The following is a 13,851-nucleotide window of genomic DNA, read 5'->3' as shown; positions in this document are numbered from 1 at the left end:
CGAGTGGGGGGAGAAGGAACAAGCTGTGTCTCATGGACTTATGCATGAAGTCAGAAGCCTCAGCTTTATTTTTATTCTTTATTATAAAGTTCTAAACAAAGAAGCTTCCGTTAGCACGTGACTGATTGAGAAATTATAGAGATTATAAGAAATCCACGTTTACCGGCAAAAGCATACACACACTCCAAATCTAGTTATCACCTTCCCCTCCAGGTATAATCCCCATTTTCACTGCATTGTCTACGCACTGCATAATTAACTGCCAGGAAATGCATTAATACCATAACATCAGGACACGGGGCTCATTTTATTTTGCCATGGAAGGGGAAAACTTTTAAAGGGGATGCTGTTAGAGCAGGAGATGAACTTTTTTTGCAACATGTTTCACTGCAAAAGGATGGAGATTTGACATTTTATCAAGAGATTTACAGGGTTCAAGCAAATGGGCAGAACTCTAATGGACAAATATTTGAATACTGTTAACATTCTTACCGGGACTGTCCAGTTGAGATGCTCCATTCCTCTCGCTGCCCAGTACTGCGAGATTTTGATTTGTCTTTGCATACAGAATCTGCATGTTTCAAGGTACGTTTGGCTGGAGGAGATATGTGGCTATCACTCAAGCTACCATCACTACCATCATCTCTCTAAGAGGAAAAAAAAAAGACAAGCTGATAGTCTCATTTTAAACCACCTGATATTAAACCACCTCTCATCAGTAAAGAAACATTCTGGGACCATATCTGGAAAAGATGGGCAATCCATTTCTGTTCAGACAACTGTAGTACTACTTTTAGTGAACCCACAGGAATTTCACAAAATACATGTAACTACCCAAGCCAAAACTGAAATCTAATCCTAGGAAGAAGACATGAGGAAAATGAAAGAGTTGCTTTATATCTTTCTCCAGAGGCTGCATCAGATTTTTCACCAAGCTCCAATATTTATATTTGAGAGGAGAGGAGAGCCAACGTTTCCTTTGATCAAACTACAATACATCCCAAAACAGCACATGATACATCTAGAGGTCATAAATGCTCTAAAACTTTTAATTAATAAATAATATAATTTGCAAGCTAACAAGGAAAATCACTTTTGCAGAATATTTTTACACCCTCTTCTCATTATCATTGAAATGGCTTTTCTTTGCTTCTGAAGAATAGTTACTGGCAACTGGGAATTTAAAACCTTTTTGAAGGTTTCAATGAATTACAACAATAAACAAATTAAGGACTTGTACTTTGAAGTTCTCAAATCCCATTGAAATTCAGAGTCCTCATTTCCCTGCAAAGCCAACAAAATTCAAGTTTCCTAACCTCAGGGTCTTCTTTCCTTGTGGATCCCTCTCCTGTGAAAACCACGCCACACATACTTCAGTTTTTGCCGGGCACCAGAAAAAGCTTTAACCAAAAAGGACCAAGGAAGTGCCCTAGAATACACTCAAGACTTTCTGAAAGGCTGACATGCTATCTTTTTTAAAAATAGAAAAGCGCTGTTAGTGATCTTCTTGACAACCTCCGAATTCCACAGAATATAGTTTGAACACTACTACAATAAATGCTTTGACTGCTCCTTAGATATCAAGTCCGAATGGAGCTGTAAACTAAATATACTGAACACAGACAACAGAATTAATTAATTTAGAAAAAAAATTAACTCACTATATAATTTAAAATATTAAACAGTAAGCTACCAGACCACAGCCATGTTTGTACATGCTGTGTGAACAACCCAAAGGTGTGCCTGCTCTATTAATGAAGTATACCAGTGAAACAGGCCAATCCTTTATTAAATATACTGAGTAATTCTGAGTTGAAAATGAAGCTACACAACTGGTTTGAAACCTGTTTTTTGAGTGGTATTGGAGAGCTGAACTAGCTAAAACAGACAAGGCAGAAAAACTGTTGCATCATTGCCTGAAGACACTTAGCAACCAGCTTATTGCTCAGTGTAATTAAAAACAAGTATTTCTAAACACAAAGCTTTAAAAAAAATATTATCACAAACTACAATGATTTCCAGATATATTTCTAGTTTAGCTCTGGTGACTGTTTCAAGACAGTTTAACAGTCCTTTGACAACAGTTATCCTTTTTTTTTAATTCTTAGGAGACAACTACAAAATATTTTGGCAAAGGCTGGCTGTGAAACTATTGGGTTCAATTTAAATTACAGCTGACTAGCTTAGACTTGCTTTGCTAAGGATGTTGCACAATCTATGTGACGTGTCTTAAGCACTGACATTAAATGTTATATTCTTCAAGGTAATACTGGGCAGAATCGAGCATTGTGTGCATTGAATAACTTCATCTCTCTCTCCTCCCAAAAATGTTAGTGGCCCCTGATCTGTAATATTGACACAGTCCAGAAGAAAGCTACAAGAATGATAAAAGCTTTGAAATAATCTCATGTGCTGAGTAACTCGAAGTAGCAAGTTTGTTCAGACTACAGAGTACTGGGGCAAGGGGCGTAACAACAATTTAAACATCAAATGTATTTCAGAATGAAAAGTTAAAACCATTGTTTCTCCTAACAATTAAGGACAGAACTTACAATGGATTAGAATTACACAGTAAAACCCAATGACTTTTAGAAATTAACTGCAACAATCTGACTAGTAAGTGATGCAATTTCATTCTTGGGGATTTTTTAAGAAGAGGGTGCATAAGAATCTTCTGACAGGCTGTTCTGAATAACTTTGTTATGATTCAAACAGATGATCCATGAGGGTCACTGAAGCACACAATATCCATTCAGCACCTGGACTAGATAGGCCACAGGAATTCAACATAAATTTTAAATATGAAATAAAACCTATTATACTAGATAGATTTCTCAACCTTTAAGTGAGATTTGTTTCCAAAAATACTTCAATTTTGATAAATCATGGAAGACTGGTATAGACTTCAGCTGGAACATTTCTATGCCTCAACTGCAATTAAATACATGAGGGTGCTATACTTCTAAATCAAGACACGCTGAAAGTGCTGCTTCTAGCAACAAACACATGTAACAACTCAGGCAGCATTTCTCAGTAATGTGTTCTTGCTCAATTAAGTTGGGTAAATCTTACATAAATCTTCCCCTCCCCCCCTCCAAAAAAATATAAATCACAAGAACGGAAACTTTCCCCCTGTTGTGATAAGTAAGGACCTTCTTCAACCAGCAACTGTAATTTACAAATAGCTATTAAGGTCACTCCTTATGACAGCATTTGTTCTCATGGAATCATAGAATTGTAGAGTTTAAAGGAACTCAGAGGGTCATCTAGTCCAACCCCTGCAATGCAGGTATCTCTGATATCTTACTTCATCCCGAAGGATCATAAAACTAGCTTTGTAAATAACAAGGCAAGAATAATAACCACATGAAAGATTAATTTTAAAACCTTTTGGTTTACAGTTTCAAATATTATCAATAGTAATGCTTAGGATTTTTTAAAAAAGCACACACATCCAAATCATACAATTTTTATGATCTGAAAAATCAATCCGAACAATACTCCACTTTATTTCCTGTACATACTACCAAATATACAATAACAATACCACTTGGGGAAAAACCTCATTCTGTTATCTGTAACCTAGGCTACTGCAACTATGTTCATCCAAGAATCACTAAACATTACTTTTTCCAACACTAAAATCACCTCTCCGGTATCTAACAAAAATGGCTAAGGATCTGTTTCTAGATAAACAAAAATGTTTCAACAACAAATAGCAAGAAGTTGCACAAGCTTTTATGTCAATTATAATCATATTTACAGAGGTGAATCCTATTAATTTCACTAGAGTTGACTTTGAAGCACGTATGCTTAGGATTATGACCTCACATACTGTCATGGCAGAATAAAAATAGCAAGGTGCTATTTGTAAAACAATCACTATTATATGTATGGTTTTCTTTCTTGGAATCTGGCTTCAAAATGTCTGCATGCAATCCACTATTATACAAGGTCTAAGGAAAATTTTAATAGGTCAGCTTTGTTCTGTATGGTATCTCATGCGGGGGGAAGACAGACAACTGTTATCTAAGTGGTTTTAATAAATGATCATACTTCGCCTTTTATACAGTTTTTCCCATTCATACAGGCACATAAGACTTAACAGCAATGAACATAAGTAGTGCATGTAATTTGCATGATATTCCATCAGAAATAATCAAAACAATGCTGAACAGAATCAGCATCAGATTTCTAAGCAAATAACGTTTTTTAAAAAAAATTGAAATAAGCCTACAAAAAAGGCAATATTGTGAAGCATTCCACTTGTCAAACAAGGAACAGATAAGGAAGAATGACAAGAAATGACTGCAATCCAAGATGCACTTCCAAAGAACCCTCCTCTTCAATGGAAAGAAGACGGCATGGGGATTCCCCCAAAAGCTCAGGATAGAACAAGAAAATCCCTGCATGTACGCAAAGCTCCATAAGCGCATTAAAACAGCTGGCTAATATTCAGGATCTAGTTCCCAATACAAATATTTCAAATATAGCATCTGTAGTTTTTGAAAGAATACTTAAGAGACTCACTTGCCTGGCCTGAAAGACATTTTTTCAAACACTTATACCTATATCTGCTGTACTAGGCGCATTTCACAATCATATGCATCTCTTTCTATGAGACCGAAATTAGAAAATATTAGGTGCACTATGAAAGTACATAACTGTCCTAAGAATCTGAACAGGCACACAAGCAATTTTAAAGGCATATATCTGAAATTAGTTTTCCATGTTATCATGGATGGATGCAAACATCTTTAACATTTTCACTGTCGGTAAATTTATACATACTCACCAATCTTAAATGCTTATGATTAAATTTAAGCTTCGGTTCTACAGCAATTACCTGGGAGTAAGTCCCAATGAACTCAGTGGGATGTACAGTGGTACCTCGGGTTACATACGCTTCAGGTTACAGACTCCACTAACCCAGAAATAGTGCTTTAGGTTAAGAACTTTGCTTCAATATGAGAACAGAAATTGTGTGGCGGCGGCACAGCAGCAGCAGGAGGCCCCAGTAGCTAAAGTGGTGCTTCAGGTTAAGAACAGTTTCAGGTTAAGTACGGACCTCCGGAACGAATTAAGTACTTAACCCGAGGTACCACTGTACCTGAGTAGCCATGCACAGCATCATGCTGCTGTTTTATTAAATGGGTCTTTAAGCATTCTTTATAACTGCCAGTGCCTTTTCTCTAAAAAAATTTTTTAGCCATACTCTCATTTTCCTACTCATATTGAAATACTGCCCCTCAATGAGGCCAAACTTAAGATTTACTAAATGTTTAGGGGTATACGTACCCCTGCATTCCTCCAGAAAAAAAGCACTGCAAACTACTAATACTCAATAGGTTTTTAAACTCTTTTAGGAAAGATATTTCATATTCACACATTGTAATCTAGTTGGGTTCAGATCGAAACCCCATAAGTTTATGTAAGTAAAACAAAAGATGTGCTTCAGTGTCCAAGGCTATCATACAGAATCACTCAACTGCTCTTTTTAAGTTAAAAATAATCGGAACATTTTATACATAACATACTGTACTTATACAGTACTTTTGATGACCCATTGATCAGGCTACTTTGTGACTTTACAAAGAAGCAACAGAAACAACACCCTTTAATACATCTATGTCTGTCCCTACAGAAACAACAGATTGGCTGAATGTGTCATGCCAGGAATTTATAATTTCTCACATTTGAAAGGTTGACAGATAATGCTCACATACAGTATTTAAAATAAGGTATCCTGAACAGGGTATAGTAAGATTCAGTTGTGATTCTTTTTAAAAGTTCATGACTGCTTGTCTTTTTTTATTGTTTTTATAAATAGATTTTAATGGGTAACAAAGATACATATAGTGTTGCTGTTTTCATACACATAGCCCTATCTACAAGTCAGTTACATTCAGTGTGAAACACTGCTATCGTAAGCATAAGGTTGGGGTGGCAGAGAAAGGTGTGCGACAAAGTGGGGGGGGTGATTTTTCCTTCATTTACATAGTGCATCGCCAATGAAAACTAATAAATAGATGAAGAACCTATCCACATTACTGATTGTCATTGGGAAAAAAAACTATCCGGAAATGTAGGCAAATAACTAATCATATAGAGTTAGAAGGAACCACAAGGGTCACCCAGCCCAACCTTCTGCAATGCTGGAAACTTTTGCGCAAAATGGGGTTCAAACCCGCAATCCTGAGATTAGGAGTCTCATGCTCTACCGGACCAAGCTATCGAAACGTTCCTCAGAGGTAAAATTGCATCTCTATCCAAAATTGTCAGAGAATTACCCAGTTTCCCCTACCCTGCCAAACAGGAAACAGTTTTTAATAAAGAAAACTGCACTCCATTTAGGTTTTCTAAGAAATTTACAAAATTGGCAGTTCTAAGCCTAAACTTTTTTCTTCTTCCCCATAAAGGTAAAGGTACCCCTGCCCGTACGGGCCAGTCTTGACAGACTCTGGGGTTGTGCGCCCATCTCACTTAAGAGGCCAGGGGCCAGCGCTGTCCGGAGACACTTCCGGGTCACGTGGCCAGCGTGACATCGCTGCTCTGGCGAGCCAGAGCCGCACACGGAAACGCCGTTTACCTTCCCGCTGGTAAGCGGTCCCTATTTATCTACTTGCACCCGGAGGTGCTTTCGAACTGCTAGGTTGGCAGGCGCTGGGACCGAGCAGCGGGAGCGCACCCCGCCGCAGGGATTCGAACCGCCGACCTTTCGATCGGCAAGCCCTAGGCGCCGAGGCTTTAACCCACAGCGCCACCTGCGTCACCTGCGTTTTTAATAAAGAAAACTGCACTCCATTTAGGTTTTCTAAGAAATTTACAAAATTGGCAGTTCTAATCCTAAACTTTTTTCTTCTTCCCCATGTTGTCCTTTAAAATGCAGTCCCAGCATAGGCCAGCGGGGGAGCCTCGCCGTGCCCCAGACAGCTGGGTGGCACAGCAGACCCTGCCAGTCTCTGCGCCTCCTACATACAGGAGACGGGCGAAAGAGAGCAAGAGCGCACATTGGGGTTTTTGTTTCCTCTCTCTTATCATCTGCCCCTTCTTCGCCCGAAACCGCCTCTACAGCTACTTCTTGAGCCGCCCAACCAGCCACACTTTGCCCCCGCTTAGTTCTTGGCCGCAGCCAGCAGCGTCCTCCTTCAGCTGTGCAAGCTCACACAACACGTCCTACCTCAAATGACCTCGGTTCGCTCACTCGCTCGCATAGAGAGCTGCTGCTGCTGCAAAAAAACAAACCCCAAGCTCCCTCCCGGCTCGCTGCTCACGTCCACCTCTTGCAACAGAGCCAGACAGGCCCCGATGCTTTCCACCCACCCACCCTCACTCTGGCACAACACCAAAGCAAGGCGGCCAGCTCGGATACAAGTAAAGGACCCCCCCCCCCTTTTCCAGACTCTCGTGCCTTTCTTTAGTCCCACAAACCAGACAAGCCTCCGCACACATACAGAGCAGCAGAAGCCCCACCAAAAAAACACAATATTGTGCTTGCATGCAAAACACGCAAGCAGTCAGTCACCCTGGAGAAGTTCAGCCAGAGCCCCTTCCCCTCCTCTTGTTGTTGTTCCTGTTCATTACATCTGTAGGCTGCCCTTTCACCCGAAGATCGCAGGGCGCTTCACAACAGAAAAAAACACGCGAAATTAAACCTGAATGCAAACAACAAATGGATAACCCACACACACACACACAAACACATCGAGAGTTTAAAAAGACACAGATGGTTTAATTGGGAGAAAAGAATGCTTGCGCCCAGGCCCGGATTTATGCAATGAAGGTACCAGGCGAATAGGGAGCCACCACAGAAAAGCCTCCCCAAACTCCTTCCCCTGCTGCCACCCTCCGGAAGAAAATCCCCGTCATCGCAGGGTCCGGATCGGTTCTATGGGGGGTTTCCTTCTGAGGTACTGCGGCCCCGAGCGGTCGCGCTGCACTTCAGCCCCTCGGAGCGGGACAATGAGCCAGCGCACCCCCCCCCCACCACCGCAAGCTCGCCCCTCTCCCCGCCTCCCCCCACCCCAATGGCTGACCCACACCGACAACGGCCCCTTCTTCGCCGCCGCCGTCGCCGCTACGGGACTTGCCCCGAGTCTCCCTCCCTCGGCACCCGCCTCGTCTTCCTCTCCCCCCACTGACCCGGGCCGACTCTTCATCCTGACCGGCGGCCGCCGCTGCTGCTGCTGCTGCCGCCGCCGCCGCCGCTGCCCGAGCGCTGGTCCTAGACAAACGGGTCCTGGACGAGATGAAATGGCTGCCGGGCCCGGAGCCTGCCGCCGCCGCCGCCGCTTTGCGGGAGAGGCGCAGGGAGCTCTTTCGGGTGTTCACCATGGCGCCCCCCTCCCGCCGCCGCCGCCGCCTCCTCAGCCGCCCCGGAGAGGGAGGCTCAGTCTCTGGCGCCGCCGCCGCCGCCGCCTCTGCTTTGGGGAGCGGCGCCTCAGCCGCCGCCGGGCGAGGAACAAGGGCTCGAAGGGACGCGGGGAGCTGCTGCTCCTCCTCCTCCTCCTCTAGCTCAGTCACACACTAACTGGCCGCCATTACTTGGTTCCCTCTCCCCCTTTCTCCTCCTCGGCCCGCTGCCGCTGAGGGGCGCCGGTCTGCCGCCGCCGCTCATAGGGCCGCCTCTTCTTCCACCGCCTCCTCCCTACCCCTGGCAACATAGAAGTGAGGGGGGGGGGCGGGAGAGATCGACGGAGAGCGTGACGACGCGCGGCGTCCGGAACTTCCGGTCGACGTTGGAAGGGCCCTTTCGCGTCTCTATGGTTGAGGCCCGCCTGGCACGCTGGAGTTGTCGGCGGGGGCGGGGGGAAGAGCCGCAAGCGCAAAGGAGGTTTGGCCCGCCGGGTCCGTTTTCCGCGGAGGGGAGCCGCCACCTCCTCCCGGTCGGGCTACATTGGGGTCACTAGGCCTGTTTTTCCCCAGGAAGAGGAAGTGCCGCATAGTGGTTAGAGCGGTCAGGCCTAGGTAGTCGCCACCAGAGAAGAATGGCAGATTGAACTGATGGGTTATACTGAAATAGCAAAAAAGAAAAGAAAAAAGGGGAAGAATTAGAAACCAGGGAGACTAACATTTTAAATAAGGAACGGGAAGAAATATATCATTTACCTTAAAAAGCACACCATTGTAAAGAATTAAAATTACGAGTAGGGTTGGAATGATACTTGTTGGGCTATGGTTGTACTGGAGATACATAGAGAAGGTGCAGAAGGAAAAAAGTTAACATAACCCGCAAAAGGGGAGGAGGGAAGTCCGTTGGAATTTACTGAATTCTCTTCTTGTTTTGATTGTTTGACGTTTGTAAATTTCAAAATCTGAAAATTAAATAACTTTTTATACTTTTTAATAAAATAGAATTTCAGGACCCGGGAGACCAGGGATTTTAGAATCCCCACTCAGTCATCGACCACACTTGTTCACCTTGGGATGATGGCTGCCTCTTAACCAGCCTCTGGGAAGAAAATATGGTATATAAATGTAATAAAAGCACACGCACAAATTCCTTGTCTCTTGATGGGATGGCCAGGTGCGAAAGAGGCAGAGCTCCTGTACCTCTCAGTAGTTATGCAGAAAAGGGGGTGCTTGGCAGAAGCAATTTCGTTGCTGCCTAAAACCCCTCTTCTGCATAGTGATTATTATTGTTGTTGTTGTTATTGTTGTTATTATTATTTTCTTCCAACCCCAGATTTAGGGCAGTTGCCCCACACAGGGCACCAAGCTGAGGGGGCACATCACCATCATACCTATATTTATATAGCTAACTATTGAGAATATCCATTTAAAAAGCAACTGTACAAAAAGTAATTCTTGTGAAAATAATAAATATATAAGGGGGGGGCTCAAATTGTGTGTTCTTTCAGGGCACCATATCACCAAAGTCCATTGCAGCCTTTCCTCAGAGGATCACGGGGCAGCTTATACTATAAAAACACAAAAGCACATACCATAGTAACAAGCAAACTGCCCGCCGCCACCAGCAGTTTAAAAGGCCATTGATTGTTTAATTGGCCAAAGGCCTGGGTGAAGAGGAAAGATTTTGCCTGGTACCTGAAATATAGGTAACAAAGGCGCCATGCAAGCCTCCCTGGGGAGAGCATTCCACAAGCGGAGAGCCGCAGCTCTAAAGGTACAGGAGCCCTGTCCTCTTAAAAATCAGTGTTTTGTGGTGAATGTGGCAGGGCTGCAAAATAATGGGTGAGGGAGGTTCTTCACCTTTCCGATAAAGAAATGTTGCTGGCCTGTTGAAGTTCTTTGATCAAGGAAATAAAGCCCCCAAAATCTTAATTATTTCCTTTCATTCCTCCTAGGGAAAGAATTCACACCCACCCAGCAGAAAATCCATACAGATTATGGCCACCCGCAGGATAACCCACTCTCCACTCCTGCTCCTTGTTAGTTAATCTGGGATAATTTGCTCAACTCACCAGTAATGCTCTCACAACTAATACAGATAAGAATCCCCGTTTCACCTGAAAGAATCCCTGCTTCACCTGTAAGTCTTCATTGAAATAGGCATGGGAGGAAATTGCCCACCTTCTTTTACTCTGGTGCAGCATACAATTTTTCTTTTTTAAAAATGCATTATAAATAACATTGAATCAATGAACAACTCACTAATCATCCTGATCATATACATGTTTATTTATATCATAATAGGTGGAAGCTGAAGACTGTGAAGTACAGTACTGGGGAAGCAACCAAAAACAACACCCCTACTTTGTCTTCCTTTTATCACCTATGTACAGTTCAGTTGTTCCCAGGAGGTTCACACAGGCTTGGCCTGGGTTTAGTACAGTTAATCCCCAAGTGTTCCAGAATGAACCTGAGAGGCAATCCCCCTCACTTTACCATCCTTCGTTTGATCTATGAATTATCTGTGAATTAAATCTACTGAATGTGTTCCTTCCCCCACCCCTGGAAACAATAGCACTACATTCAAGGTTACATGGGGTTGTCAGAGTAAAGAATTGAAAGGTAATATCTGCAAGGTGACAAAGTCTTTTTATAACCTACACTATAGAAAAATCAGACACATTAAGAGGAATGACGCTGTAATTCTGTGCTGTGGTGTTCACTGTTTGTGAGAGAGTTATTTGATGTGGGTGTGGGTGTGTCAGTGCTGCTTTGCTTTTGGAAGTGCTTGGAATGGATGTGTTGTGTAGCTGTATAGGGACGCAGGTGGCATTGTGGTCAAACCACTGAGCCTCTTGGACTTGCTGATCAGAAGGTCGGTGGTTTGAATCCCCGCGACGGGGTGAGCTCCCATTGCTCGGTCCCTGCTCCTGCCAACCTAGCAGTTTGAAAGCATGCCTGTGCAAGTAGATAAATAGGTACCACTGCAGCGGGAAAAGGAATGGCGTTTCGGTGCGCTCTGGCACTCGTCATGTAATCATGCTGGCCACATGATGCTACCTTGGCCTGAAAGCGAGATGAGTGCCACACCCCATAGTCTCCTTTGACTGGACCTAACCGTCCAAGGGTCCTTTACCTTTACCTGTAGCTGTAACATTATAGTCAACAGTTTGAATCCCCGTGACGGAGTGCGCTCCTGTTGTCCGGTCCCAGCTCCTGCCAACCTAGCAGTTTGAAAGCACGCCAGTGCAAGTAAATAAATGGTACCGCTCCGGCGGGAAGGTAAACAGTGTTTCCGTGCACTGCTCTGGTTCACCAGAAGCGGCTTAGTCATGCTGCCACATGACCCAGAAGCTGTCTGCAGACAAACGCTGGCTCCCTCGGCCTATAGAGCAAGATGAGCGCCACAACCCCAGAGTCGTCCACGACTGGACCTAATGGTCAGGGGTACCTTTACCTTTAATATTATTGTTGGCTCTGTCAGGTGTAGCCATGACATTCTGCTCATTTCTCAGCTGTGCAAATCCTTGCATAGGGCATGCTAGAACAGTTACACGGGTACAGCAGTGCTACATAAGTCCCTTGCACTACTGCGAGCTCAGTAGCCCTTAGTAGCAGCAGTGCACGGTAGTGGCAAAAAACCTTATGCTGGTGATGGTTCACTTGGAATCTTACTAGATCAACTGCCAATCTAGCAGTTCGAAAGCACACCAGTGCAAGCAGATAAATAGGTACCTCTGTGGCGGGAAGGTAAGCGGTGTTTTCGTGTGCTTGCTCTGGTTTCCGTCATGGTGTTCCGTTACGCCAGAAGTGGTTTAGTCATGCTGGCCACAGGACCTGGAAAGCTGTGTGTGGATGAACGCCGGCTCCTTCGGCCTAAAAGTTAGTTGAGCGCCGCACCCCATAGTCGCCTTTGACTGGATTTAACCATCCAGAGATCCTTTACCTTTTTTACCTTACTAGATCCTAGCATTGATTTATATTTCTTTCTCTCTCTTTTTTTAAAAAAGCACATTAATCTCTTTAACATGTATTCCAAATTCTCAAGCAAGCAGTATGCATTGGAACAGTGCCCAGAGGCCCTTTCAGGATTAGGAATCTGTGTATTGAAGCAGCAGAAACATATGGTGAGGGGGGAAATCATTTTCTGAGCAGTCTGGAAACAAACTGATGGGCCCAGAGTTTAGTAATCTCATAGGCTGTTATAATTGTTTTTTGCCAGTATTGTGTTCTGTTTGACTACAGCCTGTTTTTTTGTTTTAAAACAAAGGAGTCCTTAAAATGTATGCTAGATCATTTTTTCCACATTACTGGATAAGAATCTAGGTTTTTTTCCACCTTCCCGATGCAGTAAACAAAAAACTTAGCTATGATAATCCCTGCAACTTCGTGCAATTCTTCAGGTGCTTGTGGTTGAACAGATTGTTAGAAGATCCTAATGTTCCCTCTTTACCAGAACACACTTGGTAGGCTCTAGCGGGCATTTTAACCTGCATGGGTATTGACATTGTTGTTAAGACAGATTTAGACAGGACAGGATTAATGGAAACAGAGGTACTGCTGGAGATTCCCCTTATCAGTCTTGGCATAATTGCCAGGGAACTCATTTTAGAAAAGGAGGTTGGCTGATTCTTCTTAATAGCTGGCTTTTCCTCCGGTGTTCTGAATGACTGGGAGACATGTAAAAAAGGACAGGACTTTTTTCTGCACCTTTGCTGATGAGTTCATACAAGTCTGCATGGGTTTGGGGTAGATGCCAGTGGTGGGCGGAGCCAGAGACAAAGGTGGGTGGAGCAACATGTAAAGGACCATTAGGTCCAGTCGCGGACGATTCTGCAGTTGCGGTGCTCATCTCGCTTTATTGGCCAAGGGAGCGGGTGTACAGCTTCTGGGTCATGTGGCCAGCATGACTAAGCTGCTTCTGGCGAACCAGAGCAACGCATAGAAACGCAACATGTACTCTTACCTTTGTACCATAAGCCACATTCCAGCCACATAAAAGCCAGAGCTCTCCACATGCACACACATCTCTTCACACAGGCAAACAAGAGACATGAGCACAGTTCAAGAACGCATTCTTGGCATGCAAGAACATTTAAGGAAGGTGCAATAAAGGCCAGTGGATGGTGTGGCCTAGAGATGGGCATGACTTGGGGACAGTCCCCACTTATTCCCTGAGTCTGAGGTTCCCAGCTGCTGCTGTAAGCAAACTAGCTACCTAAGAGCATAAGAAGAGCCCTTCTGGATCAGACCAATGACCCACATAAATTGTAGAGTTGGAAGGGACTCCAAGGGTCATCCAGTCCAAGTCCCTGCGATGCAGGAATCTCAGCTAAAGTATCCATGACAGATGACCATCCAACCTCTGCTTTAAAAACCTCCAAGGAAGGAGAAAAAACCTCTCGTGGGAATCTTTCCCGCTGTCAAACAGCTCTTGTTGTCCAAAAGATCTTCCTGATGTTTACTCGCCTTTCTTGTATCTTGAAGGCATTGGTTTGA

The 13,851-nt window shown here is 43.8% G+C and overlaps 1 protein-coding gene and 1 long non-coding RNA gene across 4 annotated transcripts in view; one reads left to right on the top strand and one right to left on the bottom strand.

Annotated features, from left to right (window-relative positions):
- Window positions 1-8,660, bottom strand: part of ATAD2B (ATPase family AAA domain containing 2B) — a 62,099-nt gene extending 53,439 nt beyond the window's left edge. For 2 of the 3 annotated variants that reach the window (XM_079969639.1, XM_079969640.1), the window contains exons 1-2: window positions 8,143-8,660; window positions 493-647 (exon numbers count right to left, since the gene is read on the bottom strand). In XM_079969639.1, the coding sequence (XP_079825765.1) occupies window positions 493-647; window positions 8,143-8,334 (347 nt within the window). In that variant the 5' untranslated portion in view covers window positions 8,335-8,660. Of the gene's footprint in view, window positions 1-492; window positions 648-1,316; window positions 1,386-8,142 lie in introns of those variants that run through there. The other variant, XM_079969641.1, reaches the window with a different exon arrangement.
- Window positions 8,661-8,860: 200 nt separating this feature from the next.
- LOC307212687 lies at window positions 8,861-10,618 on the top strand. The gene is made up of 3 exons (XR_013837100.1): window positions 8,861-8,967; window positions 9,355-9,467; window positions 10,308-10,618. It is a non-coding gene; the product is annotated as an uncharacterized lncRNA (long non-coding RNA).
- The last annotated feature ends 3,233 nt before the right edge of the window (window positions 10,619-13,851 follow it).

This window comes from Podarcis cretensis (genome assembly GCF_951804945.1).
Source record: "Podarcis cretensis genome assembly, chromosome: 3".
Classification (NCBI taxonomy): domain Eukaryota; kingdom Metazoa; phylum Chordata; class Lepidosauria; order Squamata; family Lacertidae; genus Podarcis; species Podarcis cretensis.
Note: the sequence above shows the minus strand (reverse complement) of the source record. Positions and strands in the feature narration are given on the sequence as shown.